Source organism: Peromyscus californicus, unplaced genomic scaffold (assembly GCF_007827085.1).
Source record: "Peromyscus californicus insignis strain IS unplaced genomic scaffold, ASM782708v3 Scaffold_7__1_contigs__length_154581171, whole genome shotgun sequence".
NCBI classification, from domain to species: Eukaryota; Metazoa; Chordata; class Mammalia; order Rodentia; family Cricetidae; genus Peromyscus; species Peromyscus californicus.
In genome coordinates this window covers 41,309,660-41,332,960 of record NW_026294595.1, presented here as the reverse complement: position 1 = coordinate 41,332,960, position 23,301 = coordinate 41,309,660, and the positions used below count along the sequence as shown (strand labels likewise).

At 38.6% G+C, this 23,301-nt stretch overlaps 2 protein-coding genes across 5 annotated transcripts in view; one reads left to right on the top strand and one right to left on the bottom strand.

Moving 5' to 3' along the window:
* Positions 1–1,783: 1,783 nt before the first annotated feature.
* LOC128100869 (translation initiation factor IF-2-like) lies at positions 1,784–2,407 on the bottom strand. The gene has a single exon (XM_052723624.1). The coding sequence runs from the start codon at positions 2,405–2,407 to the stop codon at positions 1,784–1,786; it is 624 nt and encodes a 207-aa protein (XP_052579584.1).
* Positions 2,231–23,301, top strand: part of Fign (fidgetin, microtubule severing factor) — a 126,247-nt gene continuing 105,176 nt past the window's right edge. The window contains exons 1-3 of one of the 4 annotated variants that reach the window (XM_052724360.1): positions 2,490–2,599; positions 3,372–3,541; positions 12,706–12,820. In XM_052724360.1, coding sequence (XP_052580320.1) covers positions 3,539–3,541; positions 12,706–12,820 — 118 coding nt within the window. In that variant the 5' untranslated portion in view covers positions 2,490–2,599; positions 3,372–3,538. Of the gene's footprint in view, positions 2,600–3,371; positions 3,542–12,705; positions 12,821–23,301 lie in introns of all 4 variants that reach the window. The other 3 variants (XM_052724359.1, XM_052724361.1, XM_052724362.1) reach the window with 3 other exon arrangements.

The following is a 23,301-nucleotide window of genomic DNA, read 5'->3' as shown; positions in this document are numbered from 1 at the left end:
GTATTTATGTCCAGTGTATGGTTTGATATGTGTGTGTGTGTGTGTGTGTGTGTGTGTGTGTGTGTGTGTGTGTGTGTATATTCTGAGCTAGACCAAAAACTCTAAATTTAGTCTTAGGAATTTAGTGTTGAAGGTTGATAAGTTCTTAGAATATATATATATATATATATATATATGTATATATATATATAATATATTATATATATGTATGAGTGTGTGTGTGTGTGTGTGTGTATGTGTTTTTTTTTTTTTTCAGCAAACAAGGACAGAGCAGTCCTGCCTGTCTGGCACAGAGAGCATTTATATATGTGCAGGAGATTTCTGTGTGCCACCTCACAAATGGGTAATAAACAAAATTAAGAGTGATTTGAAGATTAAAACAAAAATAACCGGCACATTCTCCAACAGCGATCCACAGATACTTTCCTACACTTATTTCTTTGTGGTAAAACGCAATGAACAACTTTTCTTAGTATCATTTTAAATGCTGTCTTCTAAAATGTAAAGAGAAGCGACTTAGTGTCTTCTGCTGCCTCAGAATAAAGTTCTTCTGCTTTATTTCCAATCCTAGTTTAAAAAAAAAAGTGCAGGAAGGTCAAAATCTATTCCAAATAGAAACATCATTTCTTACAAATACTATTTTTTGGCACGCCGCTCTTTGCTTTCAAAAATTGTCATCTGCTCAGATTTAACCATTTAATTTTTTTATTGTGATAAATGCATCTGTTGAGATGCAAGAAAATCTCAAATGAAGAATGAAATTAATTTCTGAGTATATGTTTGGCCTTTTATGAGAGCAGCAATTTCATCTACTAAAGCCCAGCCGAGAGAAGCTGGCAGAGAAGCGGGCACTCAGGAAGGGCATTCGCCCTAAACAAGTGCATTTTCAGCTCCAACCTTCAAAGGTAACATTTTCAGCTAGATGGCCTCCTGGTCGAATGTATAATTTCCTCTTTCATTCTTAGCTTAGTTGAAATATAGAGGACTGAATGTCCACCAGGCCAAAGTATAAACTCGCCATTTATCTATTAAAGTCATATTTAATGAAAATGAAGAGAAATTATTACTCAACTCTCTCTTTCTCTCATTACAATTCCTTAAGAACTTTGCCGGCCACATTATCTCGTAGACATCATGATCAAATGTTATTGTTTGCTTTATTATCTCAGTTGGATGGTTGGCTAGTCTAGGATGAAATAGGTTGAAGGCAATCCTCTCAGCCTAGAAGTCTGAATGAGGTTCCCATTCAAATGATCCTGATTGTTTGGGGGTGGGGCGGGGTGATTAGTAAACCAACTGAGCTTACACTGCATAGTAAGCGTCTGGATGCAGCACATTTACATCTAACAAGAGACCCCAGAAAACGTGTGTGTGTTTCTTAAACCTTATGTTGCGAACAAAAGGCTATCTCAGCCACAGACAATCAGCACTGCACTGCTCCCTGGGATGCGAGCCACACACTCAACTGCACATTTCATTCTTCCTCAGCTCCTAGCACCACAAAGCCCCGATTCTCTTCCTTCTCCTGGGTCCCCAGATTGCTCCATAGCGGGGGGCTGGGAAAGCTGAAGCCCCAGGTCTCTGCCTGCGCACCAGCAGCCCGCACCGAGGGCCCCCCGGGCTCTGCTCTCCCCTGCCCGAGCCGCCTGGGGGAGGTAGGGAGGGGAGCCGGGGAGCTCGAGAGGGGACCGCACACCTAGACACTTAGGGCTTTATTTATTCGCGGGGAGGCAGCTGCGGAGAAGTGGGTTCACGCTGCTCTGCCTCCCCAACTTGCCTCTCCCTAGCAGATAAAGTCATTTTCTGGCTGGTGCTGGGGGCCTCGGGGACCAGGGCGCGGGTGAGGTCCCGGCGGCTCCGCGTCCCGTCCCGTGCGCGCCGCGGCGGGGGAGGGTTGGCCCGGTCGCAGCGGTGGCCGGAGGGCCTGGGAGGGGCCCTCGGGGGCGCGCGATCGCGCGTGGACACCCGGGCCCGCTTCCCCCGGGGGCGTCGCTCCCCGCGCGCGGGCTGGGCCGGGCTCCGCGTCCCCGAGCGCCGGCATGACCTCGGGGCCCCCTCCGGGCCGCGGGAGCGCGGTTGTGAGGCTGGGCGGCCGCCGAGGCCCGGGCCGTGTAACATGACCCGGCGGCCGGCCATTGCGCCCTCCCTGCCCGCGGCCGGGCGCCGCTCGCCGCCTCCCGCCTCCGCTCCCCCTGCAGCCCCGGCCCGCGCCGCCGCTCCCTCCCGGGGCTCCCGGCCCGCCGCGCTCCAACGCCCGCCTCTCGCCACTGCCTTCCGACGCCCGGCCGCGCGGCCGCCAGCGTCTCTTTCTCCCTCTCTCCTTTGAAAACTGATCTTTGGCTCTTAGTGTGAAAGTGATTTGAATTTGGCTCGGCGGCGCTCTGCGCCTGCGCTCAGCCTCTGGCATGCTGGCTCCTTCCAAGCAGCTGTTTTGGGTTTGAAATTCCAACATGGCAGAGGCTGCAGTCCGTCTTCCCTTCAAAAACTTGGAATGATTTCAAATCATAGGCACCTTCACTTAACCCTAGCTTCCATTCATCAGCAAACACATCGGATCGATGCTACGCTAACCTATCGGGAGCTCGCTCCGCGCGTCCAGGTAAGGAGAGCTTCGTAGTTTTCTACCATCTGTTTAAATTTTTTGTTTTTGTTTTATTTTTAAAGAATATAGATAGATCCAAGACCTGTAGTGAGAAGAGGTCTCTGAGTTGTGCCGTAAACAGTAAATTTAATTTGCATTCGTTTCTATTCTGTACGCCAACCTGCTGTCTAATTTCTCCGTAGAAAGTAGCCCTGAAACATTATGATGCATATTTCTGCAGCTTAATCATTGTAACAATAGTATGGGATTAAGAGTTCGTGACTACAAGAATCTCGCTTTTCGCGATATTGGGCTTACTTACTACTATCTTTTTACTTCAAAAAATAAAAAAAATAAGAAAGCGGAGCCATAGGGTGGGGCTAGACTTTCTTCGGGAACTAACTTCTAAGTAAATACGAAGTGTAAATAAGAATCTTGCACACACACAAAAAGTTGAGGTTAAATTACAATCTCGTGGCTGGGGTGTCGAGAAAAATGTCAGAGGATCGGTTGCAGAAAAATGTAAGCACATCATCCGGGAGGGGGTACAGCGTGGTGGGCGTATTGTTGGCAAGGAACGGGAGAGAAAGATGTATAATTTAATGGTATATACAATCCACTGATCCTATTACCGTCCTCCCCGGAGCTCTTGTTAGTTTCAATGGGAGTGAGTGAAATTGACATGGACTTGCATTCCTGGTCATGTGCTTTTTTTCCTTTCTTTCTTCTCCTGTGATCTGAGATCCCCTTTTTGTTGATGTTGCTTTCCCCCTTAATTATATGCATGTAGGTTAAATGAATACCTGACGAAAGGGCCCACGTTTCAAGGCAGTGACATTTGATAGCTGAGAGGAAAAGTGGCTTTAATGAAAAGCAACCTTTGGAATTCCTGCTTGTGAGAAATCCAATTCAGCTTTTTGTGCTACCAGCAAGAAATGATCAGTAGCACCAGTGTTTATGGTATGTCAGTTTTGGAATTTACTTCCTTTGCATTTAAATAGGGAAGACAAATTAAATAGCATGATAAAACCATTGGAGACTGCTTGGGATCAGATGCTCACGATGTACAGTTCTTTTTAAATATGCCTATATCTGTTTATTTTAATCTGTCACTATGCTTTTTTTTTGCATTTGCTATCACTTGTTTATGTATTTTAGTTTTGATTAGTACATTACTTGTGGACAGGACACTTTCATTGGTTTTAGCTCTGATCTTGAAGTTGCATGTTTCTAGTAATGCTCTCTATAGGGCTGAAGTCAAATGGTATGTAAATTAGTTTAACTCAGGGTGGGATTTTTTTGTTGTTGTTGTTTTTGGGTGGGGGGCAGCTGGATGGAGAGGGTGGGAGTGTGGGGTAAAGATTGCCAACTAATGAATATATATATATATATATATATATATATATATATATATATATATATATACACACACGCAGGACTGGATGGAATTTTCTTTTTCTTTTTTTTCTCAACCTATTAATGGAATTTGACTGTCTGCTCTCTTGATTGCACTTTCTGGAGTAATCGGTTCATCTGTGTGGACCCCCCCCCCCCTTTGGGTGAGTGAGTGAAGGTTTATCTTTAAAATGAAAATAAGATATGTAAGTGCATATTTTTTGATTACTCCAGTCTTTAAGGTCTTATAAGAAATAGTGTCAGTTTTTTCTCCTCTTGCCATTCACTTGTCTGTCTGTCAGTGATTTTTACTTTTAACCTGTGACAGAATTAAATAATCAGGCACTGAATTGACTTTATATGAAATCACTCTTTCCTCTTTCTTTAAAAAAAAAAATAAAAAGTCAGTTAAATGGAGTGAGGGGGATTTTCAATAGCTCTCGTGGCTGTGCTGTGTCTACTTTGTAATACTCAATTAAGACTAAAAGGGGCCAAGAACAGAAAGATGAGAAAGTATTTTGCATGACCAAAGAATATGTGCACTTTAAACTGTTGTGTCGTTGTTGCTGTTGTTGTTACGTTTTCCCCATGCCATGGATTTCTCTTTAAAAGAATGAAAGGAGAGACAGAAATAAAAGAAAGAAATGAGAGAGGGGCAAAGCTACCAGGCATCTGTAGTGTGGCCCTGGCTAGTGCTTTCTCATAACACAAATGAGAATACTAGGGAAGGGACTTCAGGACTCCTAGAGCGACATGCACTTCTGCCTGGGCTCTGCTGACTATAGGACTAAACACACACCACACTTGCAGGATAGGAAGGATTTGATTGGATTTTGCATTTGGAACTTGTTGACTTTGAATCGATCAATAAGAAGACTGTTTATTTTAGATGCACATAATTTGCCCTGAGAAATGTTTTAAGGAGGAGAGAGCATAGCTTTTTTTTTTTTTCCCCTGGAGCTGTTGGAGCGAATGGGATTGCCAGATGGGCGATTTCCCTCTGTGATGTTAAAGCTGTAATATATATTCAGAGCAGATTGGGCTGCTGCCTGTGATCAGGAGGATATTACATTTATAAATTTTAAATCGGAGCTTGGACAATGTGCTGAGAGCAGAAATTGGATGGTCTGACTGTTCACCGTATTGATACTTAAACATGGTTTCTGGATAGTAGTAATACTCATTATTGCAATAATAAGTAAAAACACACACTGGCAACAATACTATTGAAGGCATGTAACAGCAAATTTTAGTATGTAAATTGCTCCGAGACTACACTTCGCTTACAATTAAGTAATAGTCAGATAATTTATTTCTCTGTGTGTTTAAATGCCGGGTGTGCAAATGATGTTCAGAAGTCTTGTTATCATTCACTGGAATCTGGTAGCGTCTGTGTGTACATATATATGCATATATATACACATGTGTATAGAAAGTAGACACATGTATATATGAATTAAAGGGCATCAGTGGCTTCTATTTTCTATCACTTTGATTGTTTTTAGATTTTGTTTATCTCAGATGTGTGGCCTAAAGGAACCAGAGCCACAGACCTAAAAGGCTACGAAGTGGGCAAGTGCCCACACTCCTCAGCTCTGCTGTTGCAAATTAAAAGTGTGTTGTGGTCAGGAAATGAAAGCTACAATGTCTCTTTTGAACAAGTCGTTTATCAAGAGAAACATCTATCAGGGGCTGCCTTGTCACATTGATCCTCTAAAAGTTAGGTCTGAGGTGGAAGCTTCTTTGATGCTTTTGATCCTAAATTTAATACAACGGGGAGAAAAAGAAAGATATTTTGACCAATATAGATTTTTTTTTAAAAAATTGTTTCCTGGAACCAACAAGATCTATTTGTTAGTACCGTACTATGTGTGAAATTTTCTAGCCATCACAGTTGGTAAAGGTTTCAGGGGGAAATCTCAGGGTTTATAAATTGATGGTTGTTCAACCATACATTTATAATACTTCAGTTATGGGCAGCTTCTTGATTAATATGGGCACTTTGAAAAGAGATTGTTTGCAAGGAAAATTTATTTTAAAAGAGTGTTTGGAACAATATTGAGAGTCAGCACTTTTCATTCATTTAAATATTGAGTTCTTTCTTCTCTTTATTCTTTTACTCTTGGTGGTTTTCACTGTAATTGTGACTAACTTTTATTTGGCAAAGCACTCATTTTTATTTCCTTTTAAACTCTGTCCCCAAACATTCTTGCATGTGTGATTGCTATTGTTTATTAATTTTGCATGTGGTTGGTTATCAATATAAACTGTACAGACTTATGAGTCTTTTGGAGTCTCAGTTTGAAAATAGGGGTACCACATTAAGCATGGCACATTTTCCTGAATACAGTGCATGCATTATTCAAAATTTAAAAACATTTAAAAAATGATAACCCAGTTTTTTCCCCCAAAATGTTTTGTAAAGACAGCTAAAAACAGTTTGCTTTAATTTTGGACACAAAGAAAAGTACTTCTTTGAGAAAGAGTTTTTGGCTACCTGCCTTACAGGGTTGCTGGCCACTTGTTCTTCCATGTACTCTATTAAATAAGCAGGCAAGAGAGTGGTGGGAGTTTTGAGGAGTGTAATACTTGCTAATTAATCATGTCTGAAATGAAAGAATCATAGAAGGGTAATACAATCTCATTGTTGTTTTCCTGGAAGAGGGTGAGACTTTTGTTTGGAAGCTGTGCATGTGAGTAGACTCGCTTTTCTTTGCTTTTCTCCTAAATAGAGAGTTTATAGGGTCTTTTGCAATTATTCCAAGAAACATTAAAAAATACTCTATTTTTCTTCTCACACTGAATCTGTGAGGTTCTTAAACCAGCATCTAACCCTTCTGAGGACAAACAGGGTTTCTTTCTTTCATTCTTCCTTATTTTTTTAAAGTTATATTTCAGACGCTTGGCAGTTGAGCTTCTAGCAGAAAATCTTTTTTGTTGTTGTTGCTGCTGCTGTTTTTGCTGTGAGGAACTTTGGAAATCATTTTGGAGGCTGCTGCTTCTGATAGACATGCAGCAGAGTAGAAATTTCATTAATTATCTTCAGCTAATACAAGCATGTGGTCAGAGCACAAGACAGCAGCAGCTTCTGGAGGAGTCCACAGAGACAGGCAGCGGCACTAGCTGCTCCTTGTAAGGTAGTTTAGAAATACAGCCTCCTGAAAGAAGTGCATCCTTTCCTTACTGCTAAACTGTCTTGTTCCCCGAGCTCCAGGCCGCCAGGCTTTGGATGTTACTATCTTGCCAGGTTGTACAGAAAGGCAGATGCAGAAAGTTTGCAGTGGGTTGCAGGATTGCCATTTCCAGGTGAAGGTGGGCTCTCTGAACTCCCTGTTTCTGTCAGTGTTTTTGGAAGCCTAATGATTGCCTAATTAAGTAATCAGTTTTAATCGTCCCAAATCAGCAGAATGATTAGGTGTATTTGAAACAATTGCAGGCCTTTTTGGTTTTGGGCTTTCTAGCTGTTCTCAGAGCCTTGCTTTTACAGGAGTGTCTGCAGCTTTTTCCTTTCATCAATGAACTCCCCTGTCTGAATTCCGTCTATCACTTTATAAAGTGCCACAGGCATTGTTGTGGAGATAATGCATTTAATTGTCAAGAATTTAAATTGATTTATCTATTTTTGATAACAAAAAAAATGTTGCAGACATTTGTGGAAATGTTGGCCGTTACTGGTGGAGAAGGTTCTATTAATTACCATATCAGTTGTTGAGTTATCGATAAATTAGAATAAGCAAATAGAACAGACGAGCATGCAATTAAAAATGTCATAAGACATTTTTAAAGATAAACTACTGTGACAAATACATAAACCACTGTTTTTATAGAGATATATAGAAGCTAATACTCTATTGTCATTTGAACTTAGCTATTTCTTCAGGTACCACTGCAAAGACTGCAGTCCAAAAATTGATAACTTTCGAACACACAGACATATACTTTTTTTTTCTTGGAAACAATAAAAATAAATGGCGCCCTCAGCTAATATTTTCATGGTTGGAATTTTATCACAGTCTTTTTCTTTTTTTTCTAATCTCATTTAAAATTAATTTTTTATCTTTTTACTTCTTGCTTTCCTTTTATTTCCATTTAAGTTCTTGTAGACAATTCAAGCATACACTCTTCGACAGGAATGCTGACTGCTAATTCTTGCGTTTGCTATTACTATTTAAATGTCTGTAAGTTGTTTACTAAAAGAAATGTAGTGCAAATTCAGAACAGACAAAAAAGTGAAAATAAGGAGTTGGCAAAGCATGGCGAAGATGGATGGGACTTGTAGGTTTAAAGCAAATTGAAAGCAGGGGCGTATACCAGGTTCTTTAGGCTAAAACCACAGGTATGTGCCCAGCCCTGGCATGCCCCTTGGATACCTGTTGACTAGTGGTCACTCAGATTGAGGGGGCAGAGCAGATAGGTGATCCGAAACCATCAAAACACTAGATATCATCTGGCGCTGTCTGTGAATAATATTTACATATTTTATGCAACAAATCTACTTCTTGTCCTGTTGCTTGAATATTGACACTCTGAGGCACTCCAAAGGCAGATTTCAGTTCAGGAGAATTCATGTCAAATGATGTAGAAATGGATGTGTTTGCTCGTATTTTAGCATTTGTACTATCTCTTCTAATTCTATTTTAAAACTGATAGGGCTTTAAAGTAGAATGCAGAATTTATTATGTGAAGGCCCAAGGTTAACCTCTTTTCTGCCCTCTAATTCATTTATTTATTTTGGTTTGGAAAAAAAAGTCTTTTTTAGAAAAAACAAATTAAATAATCTTGGAAATCTTGGTCCTTGTTAAGATTTTGTTCTTATTTTCATAAGCTGAATAGCTTTTATTAAAATTATTGTTATGTAATGTACTAGTACATCATTTACAAATAAAGATTTTTTGATGCAAAATGCAAAATTTAAAACACTCATAAATTTTTTTCCTCAATATCTTAATGTTGAAAATGCTTTCCTCAGTTTCTTTTCTTTGGATTTTGGTCTCTGCTATTGATTTACGTATTTGTCACAGTGGTTTATAGATATATTACTGCTGAGGGAACAGAACATGCATTTTACTTTCCCCACAGAAACCCCTCTTGTTTATCTAGAATAAACTAATACTCTACATATCAATTTGATGCTTTAAAAATCATTGACAGTTGAACGTTGTGCATGTGTGAATGTAACTTCTCAGAGAATGAATGACCTGTGCTTTCCTGCATTGGTTCCTGAGACAGTGTTATGCAGGGAAACAGTAGGATGTGGAATTATAGTTGAAACGCAGTGCAATGTGAAGTCCTGGCTTTCTGTATATTGCAGGAAACTTTGTGTTATTCTTTTGACTTATTATTTTTTTTTCATTTCCAAATGCCATGACCCTCAGCTAGGACCATCTTCCTCATTTATGGGGCCCAGCATACAATGAAAATCTGAGATAGCGTGTTTAAAAATTATTCATAATTTCAAGACAGCCACGACAGACCATTCCAGCAAGTGCAAAACTCTTGTGTTGGGGTCTTTGTGCCTGCTGAGGTCACAGGGCAATGAGGCTACACTTGGGTTTACTGTCTACAAAGTGTAGTAAGGGACAGCTTTGGGGAAATCAGTGGTTTTCGACGTGGAGACTGGCTATTCTTTTTATTCGATTTGGCTCTGTCTAAAAGGGTACTAATGGGAGTTGTTAAAAAGAACAGATAAAATAATAGGCCTTTGGGTACTTCTATTTTTACCCTTGAACCGATGTATTTGTTTTAATCTCATATTGTCTTGTACTTGCTATATCTCATGAGTGTTGGTGTTTTTGATTATGTGTACATAGGTACATAGTTAAGTAAGTATATCCCAAGCACAGAGGAATTATTTCAGAGAGATTGGTAATAAGAGCCTGGATGCCTCTTCCTTGCCTTGTACCACCTCTACCCTTTCCTAAGGTCAAGAAATCTAAAGTTATCTAAATGTATATAAAATTCTGACCATTAAAAATAATAAAAGCACAGCTCATTGAGTGGCAGTCAGAGAAGAGGGACAATCACAGAAATAATCACCTTGTTATGTTAGCATCAGTATGGGTATTTTGACACGAGGAGGTAGCATTGTAGCTACCTAACTGTGGTGACAGGAATGCTGAAGGAGAAAACAACTCTTTCATGCAGGAGTCCTAGCCCTGCAGTATGTGATAATCTCATTCAAATTGTGGACTTAGTTTTTCAGCTTGCCTTGAAATACCCTGCCTCCCTCTGACCTAGAGTCAGTCACTAGGTGTGGCTGCTTTTCTACTTTGGTTTGTCCATTCTTTGCAAACCCCCCCCCAAAAAAAAAAAAAATTGAAATTCTTGTTTCCCAATGCACTGCTCAATAAAAAGATATTTTGAATTGAGAGGCCCCAAACTGCATCTTGAAGCTGAGCAGCTTTTCAGATAAAGACTGAGGTATGATGGAATGCCCAGCAAGTGTGGATTTGAGTGCACTTGAAGTTGGGCCGTTGATTTTCAAAAGGTAGTTCTTACATCAGATCACTATTGCAAGAAAGAAGATATCAAAGAGCTGGGAAAAAGTCACTCTTCTTTTATGTTACCCAAGACTGGGGTGGAGAAGGGGACTTTAGAGATATTTTAGAGGAAGGGAAAAATGGAACTTATTTAGAATGCCTTCCGAGACTTTGTCATAATACAATAGAGTCTTGGAAAGATATGCCTTCATTCTGAGTAACAATGAGAGGTTGTTCTTTCCATTGATATATACTCTAAAGAAAGGAAGCTGAAAATAAATATTTTAACCCACCTGTTAGTGGTCATCTACATGAAGGACATTGTAACTGTGGAATATTGTTGTTGGGTGCTCATCAATCCATATTTCTCAATGTTCTGTGCTTTGTCTACAGTTTCTGTAATACAATTCCAAGTCTGCTCTCTCTCTCTTTTTTTAACCTTACTCCTATGTTTTATTATATGTTCATATGAAATGTTTGGCTTCAAAAATAATTAAGCTTCAGATCTCGTTTACTATGTGATACTGTGGTAGGCTGCTCTGACTGCAGTAGCTTTTCATTTCCCTGCATTTTCCACTTTTCCCTGTTTCAAATTGAAGTTAAGAATAAACACTTGCTCTCAGATCACATACCTCAATGATGCTAAATTAGAAATCTTAATTAGGTATGATTCATTGATTTTAATCTTACCAGATAATTATTTTGAGTAGGAGAAAAAAAAAAGATTGCCTTAATATTGAAGGCATTTTCTTTTTAATCCCCGTTTTACGATGAAACAAATACTGTTAAATAAACAGGCTACTATTATCCTTTTATGCTTACTAGTTAATACTTTTGAATAGAAATGTGTGGCTGGAGAAGTGAGGTATTGAAAGGACAGCTTGACTGCTTGCAAACTTTGAATGCATTTTTTTGGGTAAATTTCACTGCTAAATATTATAAGGATCCCAGCGGATCTTTTAAATAAGAACTGCAGTTTGACTATCTAAATGAAATATCCACTTGTACATGCACATCGATACTTTTCTTTCTGAAGATATTGGTGTCAGGGATGTTTTTGATACTTTTATGAGTAATTAGGTTAACAGGGTTAGTTAGAGAAAGTATTCTTTCCTGGAAAATGAAAAATTACATTCAAGCAGAGGTACATATTCATGACTTTAAGTACTTAAAATGGTATTTTATGACTCATTTTTAAAGAATAATACCCAATATGTAACTTGTTAAGAATAATAGCCACGTTACTTTTTACAGCATGTCTGTTAAACTGACTTTTCTGTTCTTGAATCCATAGACCTGGAGTCAATTTTAGATCCTTTTTACAAAAGATGTGGGTCTTATGGCCTGACTCCCACCATCGTATTCTTTGCCTTCAGTCTGAATTCTCAGTCTTCCTTTCCAAACGAGATTTCATTTACATTACTCAGGTTATCAGGAAGCATTGGGGAGGGGGGTTCCTGCCTATGAGCCATGTGCAGATATTGGGATCTCAAATCCTTGTCTCACAAACTGGATTGAGAAAAACGGTGAGCAGCTTTGGAGCTTTATATGCCCATATGAGCAAAGAGTGTTCTGCCTTCAGGAATATTTTAAGTGCACTACGAATACTATTAAGTTCCTTAATTAAAAAATATGTTTTGAAATCAACAAATTATTGATAGAAACTTATATATGCTGAGATAGTAGACCCTTCAGAAATAGATTTCAGTTGGAGCTAGTGTCCCACTAAAAAGACATTCTGTGAATGTGCAGAATCTCTTGAGTTTTTAAGATATGGGTATGCAATCTCTATCAATAAATTTTAAACACTAAACTGCTAGGAAAATGTAATAACAAAAGTTCTTTGTTATGTTTTGATCTTAATGTATTACTTATTGAGTGCAGACACCAAATCAATGCTTTTTTTTTTTTTTTTTAGTTTTTCATTCTGTTATTCTGTTTTAGCACCAAAGTAAAAAATATTCTATGGGGAAATGGTTTTATACTACTGAATTTTAAAGATACACAGGGAATCCACTCTCACGTGTTGACACGAGTTTGTGCATCAGAATGGATAAAGTCCTACAGTTTTACAAGTTTGTAATATTTCTTTGAAATTACATCACCAAACCACTGCCACAATGTGATCCCATGGGAGTTGTTGGGATGGGTGATTGCCGTGCACATGCATTTGCACCTAAGTACATGTTGTTACACATTTGTTTATATGTTTAACAATCAACTCTGCAGCTATCCTTTACTTCCTGGCAGGGCCAAGTGCTTCGGCCAGTTTTGCTATCTGCATACTCACCACGAACCTCGCTATCTCAGCTAGCCCCCTACTGCGGAGCTATAATGTACCACCTACCTGTGCATCTGGACTGTGGTGAGACCTGCATTCTTTATAAACTTCTATGCAAGGCTGGTTATTACTTGATCATCTGGAAAATCAAATTTCTCTTGACCCACCAGTATATGGATATTTAGAGCGTGAGGAGGTGGTCTGAATTAATTAAGAGGATGTTAGGGTGTGTGTAGGGACGGGGGTAAAGCTGCCTTTGTGGCCATGGACAAACTATCTTTGATGAATGGCATCTGGTAGAAAAGGAGGACAGAGGCAAAGGAAAAAGAAATGAGAGAAAGTTGTTGAGGCCAAGTTTAGTGTCCTTCTCTCATGCGGTTGGCTGAAAACAGTGCTTATAGTTATGCTGAAAACAGTGCTCATAGTTATGCTGATTTAATCCTAATGCAATTATGTGCAAAAGTGATCACTTACTAGGAATTAATGACCAGTGTACTATGATCTAAGCAAATTATAATCTCCCTGTAAGAGGTGGCAGGTTCTATATCATATTCTGAATAACAGAATTTGTGATTATCTACATGAAAATACTGATTCTTAATTTACCTGCACATAAGTTGAAAATGTTTAAGGACCGCTATGCCTTTAATGGGGCCTAATTTTACTCTTAGAATCCTTTTTTTCCTCTCTTGATATCTTCCATTTGCTTAGCCCATAGTTGAAGTTATAGAAAAAGATTTATTGACATCTGTCTCTTATATTGCTTCTTTTTGAATAAAGTATGTTTTATCGATATACAGCAGTTCTGGTTTTAGTTATTGTTTATTAATTATTTAAGGGAGGAGGGTGGAGTCAAAGAGAAGCAACATTATTTTGCTCCTGAAGCGATTTCAAATGTAAAGTTAGTCATGTCAGTCACTTTTACTAGCCCAGAGATTTGTACATCTCGTGAACTCATAAAATTTTCACTTCCTTTAAAAGATATTTTTTGTCTACAGACATAAATTATTGTTCAGAATTAAGTATATTAATGATGCATGCTAGTAGTAGCTCACAACCTGCGTTGACTCTAGGAGTAGAGAATGGTGCATGTCAGGACTTTGGAAATGACAGTGAAGAGGAAACATGACAGTAGAGGCCCACAGCCTCTTGTATTGATTGCCTAGGTGAGTCATTCAATTCTGCTCAACCTCAATTCTCTTTGTCATAAAAAGAGATGGTATTCCATAATGGCTAAGGAACAATACCGAGCTGTTTCTCTGTTTACTAGTGAGCTTGGGTGGCTAGGAACCTTAAGAAGGGCTCTGTTTCTCTTCACGGAGCAGGAGACCTTATCTTGGAAACAGTAAAGGAAGCCAAAGGACCATTTGTTGCATGATTGAGCCTTTCACAGTAATTTTTTTTTTTTTTTACTAAATATAGTTACTAATTGGTTGCAAGTAAAAGTGTCAGATATTCCAATACCTTGGAAGACAATAAGTATTAATTAGCTAATGCATTTCCTCTGTAAGAAGTTGAAAAGAGATTAGCAGTCAGATTGGAATATTCAGTGGATATAGGGACCTTAAATCCTCCACAAATATAAAAAGGAGATCGGTCTGAAAGTTGTATCTTCATGAAATCATAGAGAGAATCTCTTCACTGCACTTCATCCACTCTCGGTTTGCCTTAATTATATCCCTAGGATACTCTTCAGTATTGGTTAAAATCCTACCAGGACTTTGTATCCAGCTCCAAGTTTGTAGCATCTACCAAATATATTTAGGATTGATTTTTTTTGATATTTACTTGATTTATCCTTAAACACATTAAAATATTTCATTTAGACTTGGTGATATGGCTCAGTTGGTAAAGTACTTGCCAAGAAGGCATGGGAACATGAATTCAGATCCCCAGCACCCATAGAAAAGCCTGGCACGGTAGTTTACACCTATCCCTGGGCCTGGGAGGTGGAGGAAAGAGAATTCTCCTGGATTATTGGTTAGCAGTCTTAAATGAGCCAGTGTCAGTTTCAGTGAGAGGCACTTCTTCAAAACATAAAGTGGAGACACTTGAAAATAATACTTGCTGTCCATATCTGGCCTCCAGCAGGCTCCTGAACACAAAAGACCCACCCCCACCACACACACACACACACACACACACACACACACACACACACACACACACACACACACAGAGTTTCCTTTGGTCATTAACATAATCTTTCTTCTACTGAGTGCTACTGCTCATTGGTTTGTATTTTTTTTCCCATTAGGGAACTGTAAATTCCTATGAGCAGACACATCAAATTCATTTTTAATTTCCTTAGCATGTATACACAGTATATGAACTGTATAGGTAAACCTCTGGTGGTTTGAATTGGTCAAAGCAATAGAAACTGGCATTTTGTTACTCATTCACTAATCTTACTTTAAAAAATAACAAGGTTCTTGAAAACATATAGTGAGAAAGATACAAAAATTATATACTTCATTTTAAACAATGAAATTTCTTTGTATTCATTTTCAAATAAGTGTACAACATAGTGTGTCTTATGATATTTTATGTCTACATCACTTTACTTTGTTTCAATTTCTTAGCCAAAAAGCTGCAAAACTATATATTTTCTGTATTCTTTGTATAATTACCAAACAGAGACAATATAACCCTGAAAAATAGTTGTGTAATTATGTATCTTAAAAGAAGCTTGTATCCATTCTGTTTTATATACCTGGGTAGGAGGCATTTAAATTATCCTGTTACAACCACATCATAGTGCTACTTTTAAAATCCCACAAAATGTAGTTCTCTTCACTACTTTAATTATAGGTTACAAAAGAGAGCATCAGGTAATGGAGCAAACTTTTTAATGTTTTTTTTTTCTTGTGAATTTGAAGTCTGAAAATTTGAGGGAATATAACCATAAAATACTGAAACTGGGAAATTGCTGTCAGTGTTTGCCATACTAGTGCTGGTTGCTGAGTAATTGGTTAGTCAGCCTTTGGTTGAGCAGAGGAAATCAGCAACACCCTGACACTTCTTCCTAGGTTGTCTTTTCTCTGACTAATACAGAGTCTAAATGTGTGCTGTGCACTCATCGTGTACTTCTGGGGGGATATGACAGTACTTGGGGTGGTAAGACGTGAGACACTAACTCGCTGACCTGTTCTTGGTATGCTGACTGAACTTGCAGCAAATCTGTAGTTTGTAAATGTCTTTGGTTAACATTTTCATTGGCGCTGTTTTGTTCTGTTTAGTGTCTGACAGTATTAATTTATTTTGCACTAAACACTGGGCTGTAAAGAATTCAGCTGCAAGTCCACCCATTGACCTCTGTCTTCCAGTGGCTCAGTTCCCTTACCAGTTGAGCGTGTGTGTTTGGGGTCAGTTTCATTCTAAATCTGCTTACTAATCTAGTCTCACAACAAATGCAATTCTAAAATTTTCCAAGGGAATTTCAATTTAACCAAATGCTGAAATATTTTAAAAAGTTTTAATTTAACAATTGTGTTTTTAAAACTAAAGATGTATTACTACTTGTTCACCTTGCTTCAGGAAAGAGCCCAGTTAAGAAAAACAAACAAACAAAAAACCCAAACACTTTATTGTCATTCTTTGAAATACACATCTTTAAAAGAAACCTGTACCTTTTCTACAAACTCACTCAGTCTTTTCTGACTTGGGCTTTTCAGAGATGAAGAGTTCCAGATGCTTGCTAGCTTCATGTTGAAATCTGGAAGGGTCTCATACTGTAGGTAGAAGAAAATGTCTGCAGTGTGGCTGTTGAATCTGGATTATTATTAAGAAGTGCCACTGAGTGACAGAGAACAAATGTTGCTTAGTTAATTGCATTATAAACACTGAACCTTCAGCAAACAGCATTTACACTAAAGGACAGTACTTTATTGGTAGAGTTAAAAATACTGAAACAAAACTGTTTCTCCAGTTTGTCTGCCACAGTGGAGATCCATGTGTTGCCTCTTTAAATCAGTTCTCCCGGTTTTCTGTAGCCACTCAATAATTTTTAAGCAAGTTAAAAGTTGCTGAAGTGGAAATTCAAATCTACCAGAGATTAAAGATTGAATTGTGAAGCCTCATGATGGTAGCTTGCCAATATTCAAACTAAATCAAGGGAAGGTTTAAACGGGCTGCCTTAAACTTCTGCTTGATTTATGAACAGGGAGTTGTGGGGTTTTAAGTGAGGTGACTGGAGTATCCAGGAAGATTCTTTGCACCTAAAATGCTAGTCATTTTTCCTTTAGACTTTTAATAGGGGCATATTGAAAGATGCCTGCGAAAGGGTCATGATATAAGTTAATGACCACAAAATATGAGCCATGGTTCCAATTCACTGGTCAATGGTTTATTTTAATTTTAGCTGTGAGTCCAATTATTAACCTCTGTCTTCTAGTGGTTCAGGAGCTATCTCAACTTGTGTTCTTGGGAGTCAGTTTCTTTCTCAAATATGCTTACTAGTCATACAATAAATGACATTATAAAATGTTATGTGTTATGTTCTTTTATATTGCATATACATGGGTACCTGTGAGTAACTGAAATTTTAGTGAGGTTTAGACATGGAAATGTTGAAGAATGTGAAACCACATTTGCCTTGAAATCTGAAATGAATCATAGCTTTTTATGTGAATATAACCAAATATTTGTGTGTGTGTGTGTGTGTGTGTGTGTGTGTGTGTGTGTGTGTGTGTGTGTGTATGGGGATGCCTGCATGTCTTCAGTAGAGAAACCTGTAATATATGACAATATTGAACACTTTCATTCTGAGTCAGCAGACAGTTGATAACTTTATACAGATATTATTTGAGTGCACCAATTTAAATCTACCCTCATTCTTGTCTACGTGGCTCCTGTTTTCCCCTGATGTAGTACCTCTCTGTCCCTTGGGAGTTAGGTTTAGAATGGCATTCATTTGAAGTCTCGGTAAGCAAGATTTATTAGAAATAAAAACTGAAACTGACAATGGTCATTAAAGAGCCATTTAAGATAGGTTTAATATGTATGATAGGGAAATGCTCTACCACTGAGCTACATTTCCAGCCCGAAGGATGCTTTTTAATGGATACTTTTATTGATAGTAGAAGCAAACAAACAACAATCCCATGTACAATTATTTCTCCTAATGCTTACTTGCTCCGAGCAGATGGCCACATTCGCACACATCGCTCATGCCTATACCATAGCTCATATTTTGTGGTCATTAACTTCTTTTTTGGAATCAGTCTTTGTGCAGGGCTTAGTTTAGCCATGCATATGTCCTTGAAGAAATGTAACATCTTTCACAACATTTTGTCCAAGTGAAATCAGATAGCAGTTTTTATTGCAGAACCAAGCCTACAAATGTTTCGCTTTAAAGACAGTTTTAATAGAAAGAGTAAGGTATAAATCATTTAAGCAATTACCTGTACATCATGGTTGCGGGGCTTGGATGGTCCTGTAGCCTCAGATGTTTCCAGATTCCAATAATAACCCAGACCAGATATTTACAGCTTAATTTTCTGTACGTGTGCACTTGTTCACAAATGGCTCCCATTTTCTGTTGGGCAACTGGGCTACTTAGAGGGACCGAAAGAAAAAAGGAAAAATGAAAGTGATTTCGTTGTTGGCGATGACAAACATGATGTTTATAAGTTGCTTCTAGAAATTGTGGTTACTTGAAAAAGAAAAACACTAAATTCTACAGAAGTTTTGCACTTAGAAATGAGATAAATTATTCCAATAGCATTCCCATTATGGGGGGAATTGTATTAAATCTTGAAATACTACAGAATCTAAGGGATTCTGTTTTGCTTTCAGTGCGTCTTCTGGCACTGGTGGAGTTATCATGCAGGCCGCTAGTTTTCTTTGCATCACTACCTCAGAGTTTTTCTTCTTACTAGAAACTAAACAAATTGAAAATAATGACTGGTGACCATCTGCTGTGCAGAGATTTCACAGATAACAGTTAACTATTTTATATAACAAGACCAAATGAGAGAGTTATACCAGTAAATAGCAAGCATCAGAGCCATTCCCCTGAACAAAGTGGGGAGCCAGGGAGCCAGCATTTCTTCAAGGAGAATCAGGTGGATGGGCTTTGAAGCTGAGTGTTAACAAATATTTATGGCTGTGCTTGTGTATAGTGCATACATGAAGAACACTATTGTCTCCATTCTCAGCCCTATAATTTCAGTCAAGAAAATAGAGTGGTGTAGACATAAACGAATCGATGCAGTCACATCATCAAAATCTGTTCATTTAAGAATTGAAGTTATACTTCATAAAGTCATAGAGAAGAATAGACTCGGAAGTATGAAGGCTTCAGGTCAGAACCATCGTTTTCTCAGCTGACTGTGTGTTAATGACTAGTGGTTAGCCAGTGTAGCTTTAAATCATTCGCTTGTCTAAGTCTCTGTCCCCCAAATACCTTAACTGGAAATCAGATTGAGTATCTGTCAAAAAGAGGCTGACAGGAAATGATTATTCATATAGTTGCTGTTTGAAGTGTGGGTACTCTCTGCAGAAGACATCAAATAGACAGAAATAGGTGGTTAGGAAGAATGGATTCAGCTATACCAGGTAAAAGGTCCCATTTAATAGTTAATTTTATAATTATCCACATTGTCTATACCCATCCAGTTTCTGTGTTATATACAAGCATTGATTCGATCAATATACTTACATACTCAAAACATGTATCATTTCTCTCTCCAACTTGCACTTATTTGACACTGGGAATTTGCCATACAGCAAGAAAAGTTGTTAGAAATGGGCACTATATTGAGTTCAAAGGACCCATACAGTTCATAAATTCTCTGGTGTCTACTGGATTTTTCATCGGGGAGACTTCCAATAAAAATGATCTATTTTAGAAATAATATTGTTTAGTAGGTTGAAATGTGGTGTAATAAAATTAGACCTTCCGTCTTCTAAAGTTACTACTTAGATGGCACCCTTGGGATGGTAAAATGGTTGTATAAGCAGATGGATCAGATAGTTCCACTGATGGGCACATTTGTCAGTCTCTGTTACAGATATAATATATTCTTCTATCTGTAATCCTGACACTGTTACATCCAAATGAAATCAACATGAGGTTGTCATCTTTAAGCAAATATGTTAAGTGTTGTCTTTTGTGCTTTGGATTTGAAAGAAAGGGGCCCAGGGGAGGCAGCATCATGCAAATGGAACAAATCCCATTTCTTCTGCGCTGTGCTGTTTTTCCCCTCCATGGCAGCTGGCTGTGTTATCTTTGTGTGTTTCTCTGAGTGCTGACAATCCTTTCAGTGATCTGAGTTAGGGCACATTAGAAAGTGGAGGCAGCTGTCTGTCGCTATACTGAGAGACGTGTTTGCTCTACTGCAAAGATGAAGGACCGTGAATCCTTGACACACTCTCCCCCCTCCCCCCTGTACTTTCCAACATGATCAACATTCAGACGCACAGATTGTCTGCTTGGACAGTTTTTTGTTCTGACTGACAGCATCTGGCATAGACAAATTTAAAAATACATAGCATGCCATGCCTGGGCTCGGAGCATCCCTTCTTTATTAATCTTCTCATTTAAACCATTCATTTACATTTCAAGAAAGGTTACAGCTTGATATGGTTGAAACGTTGATTTTTAAATGAATAACCTTCTAATGAAATGTCTTGAATGAGCACCAAGCAGCTAGTGTTCATTAAAAATTACACCCGATTAACAGGGCCTTGAGAGCCTGAGAGGAAAGGGATTTCTTATTGTTTTAATCCACAATGCAATCCAGTGTTTACCTTTCTGGTACAAAGCGAATAGAAATGATGCCTGTCCTTGCAACACTTCTGATACAGTGCACAACTATGATATGGTCTTTAAGCCGACAAAACACTTGGCCTTGTTTAATCAGCTTTCTCTCCTCCCTCTTAGAATCCCCAGAGGTGTTTGTAAATTTTTAAACATTATCAAAATATGCCCTTCTCAAATCCTTTCTTTCCCCCTAGTGCTATGTCTCTAAGTCCAGATTGGGGTGTGTGTGTATGTTTTTGTGTGAAAAAGTGGAAACCACTTGGATGAAACCCTTTCCCTGGGCTCAGGAGAGTGGAAGAATATCTTGTTTGTTTGCATTATTTGGTAATAAAAGACGACAGTGTAACACTCTTTCTTTGCTTCTCATGCCCCTGCACACATCACCTTTCTCATCCATCTACAATCCTACACCAACCCCAGTGCCTGCTTGCCTCTAATGCTTGTAAAAAGTAATGTGACTATTGGCCATGTTGGTCATCCTGTAGACACTGAGGCCAGGACTGGGGTAGCTTGGGTGGACGAACATTTACCTTTCATCCCACAGGTTAGACTTCCTGTCACTGCAGATTTCTGCTCTAGCCAGTCAATGCTGAGGTTGACTATGTTAGTTGTAAGGGCTATTTGCAGGGAATGGTGATAAAGAATTACAACCAAAGATAAACACATTTATTCAAGTGCTGGGTTGTGCTTCTGCAAAGCAAATGGATAGCAAAGAAAAATGGACTTCAGAGAAGCCTAATGAACAGTTGTACGTAATGAAGGGATGATTTTTAAAATCGCATGTAAGAGGTCATTTGCTGTAGGATGAATTGTGGCAAATGTCATATAACAATAGACGTTGAATAAAAATGAAGAGAGATTACAGTGATGTATCAAAGCACTTTTACATTCTTTAATACTGTCAAAAATGACATGCTTTCTCTATGGCGTTTATAAGTTTATTTAATTTTTCTGAATTGTTAAATTGTAAACTCATTTTATTTAAGCAAAGTGTGTCTTGAAAATCAGTGAATCTGGAATCAGCCTCACTTGGTCTCTTATTGAGTAAAGTCCTCCTGTGTCTGGACATTTAAGGTAGACATTATTTGGCTTCTTCTTCTTGTCCTGTTTTTACTTTTTTTTTCTTACCCCCCAATTAGATGGCAAGAAATCAAATCTGAGTAGATACAGGGCCAGTGTTTTGACTGCTAGTAAATATTTTACAATCTACATTTTAAATATAAATTAATGTCTTGTTTTTCAGTTTTTCTTTTTTAATGAACACCGTTTAAAGTTAGTGCCAATGTGTATCTGTAAGCAAACTGGGAATGTGTTAGAGTACACAATTCCCTGGAGGAGGAAGCCAGGTTTAGCAGTAATGCTTTTAATCTGGACTTGTAGAGGATTCAGGAGCGTCCATAGATCTGCTCCAGCAATTACCATACCCCAAGTGGCACTGGAAGAGACATTTGCCTAAAAACTTGATGTCTTCATTACACTGTTTACATTTTAATTAGAAACATGAAAATTACTGATTCATACAGACAACTATAGTTTAAGTGGTTTCGTTCACCATCCAATAAATCATAAAAAAAATCCCTACAGTTGGCATAAATAGTTTACTAGGAATCATTCATGGGAATAATGTGTTGGCACTATAAGCTGCTTAAAATATGTTTTTATTTTACCAGAGGTAGAATTTGCATATAAATTAGAGAATGGCATTTTAAGTTGACAGTCATTTATGCAGAATACCACCCACATGCAAATAAATGTATGGGCGCCTGCCTATACTTACTTTGAGTTTATAGGTTTTATAGTATTGTGGATACAGCTATGTACCCAACATGGCCTATCTGTTTAAAAACTGCATGTGATCTTCTCTGAAAGTCCTTTCAGAAGTGTTGTGGTTGCTCTAATTATGTATAGCCACAAGCACATCCTTTATGTGTTGAGCAATATGAACTTGCAAGAAGGGACTATGTTTATTTCCGGGTGTCTGGAAATTGAGTTGCTGGTTCATCTGCTCATTGGTGCCTTACTCCTACAGCTCCTCTCCTAACTCTCACATGTCCTGTCAATGCTGCCGTCCTAAAACCTGCTCTCCCTTGGTTCTGTGGCTGGACTGAAGCAGTGTGGCTGTCAGAGCCCATTCCTGAGTCAGCAACACAGCCATTGCTTGACTCCTGTGACAGTCACTCAGCCGGGTTTTTCTATTCCCAGGGGACAGGAGTCCTCCTCATCAGCAAGGAAGAATAACGCTTCTGTGTAGTGTGTTTAAAATCCTGAATCTTCCCACACAGTGTCTGAGTTCAAATCCTCCCTCAGGAGCTAGAGTACTGAGGCATTCCTCTAACCAACTTGTATGTTTTTTCCCCACAACTGCAGACTCCTCTCCTTGCTTCCCTTCCCTCCCTACCCCAGACTCTCTATTACTGATCTATAGTATGCAAAACTGAACCCATTCCCTCCCTACCCCAAACCCTTTAATACTGATCTATAGTATGCAAAACTGAACCCAGTCCCTCCCTACCCCAAACCCTTTAATACTGATCTATAGTATGCAAAACTGAACCCAGTCCCTCCCTACCTCAAACCCTGTATTATTGATAGTATGCAAAAATAAACCCAGAACAGCCACAGACATTAAAAGCTATTTTCCTTTTCTCTATCTTTGTTAGAAAGTTATCAGTCATGGATGAAGGAGGCTCTGTGATTATTTTTTGTTTGTTTATTGTTGCTTAGCTGAGAACCAGCACCCAGTGAGCGAACATATACATTATTGCACTGGAAAATTCACATTTTCAGCCTGGTTTATTTT

Excerpts from the sequence above, each read along its gene's own strand:
- LOC128100869 (XM_052723624.1), bottom strand. The coding sequence starts at position 2,407 with ATGCCAGAGGCTGAGCGCAGGCGCAGAGCGCCGCCGAGCCAAATTCAA.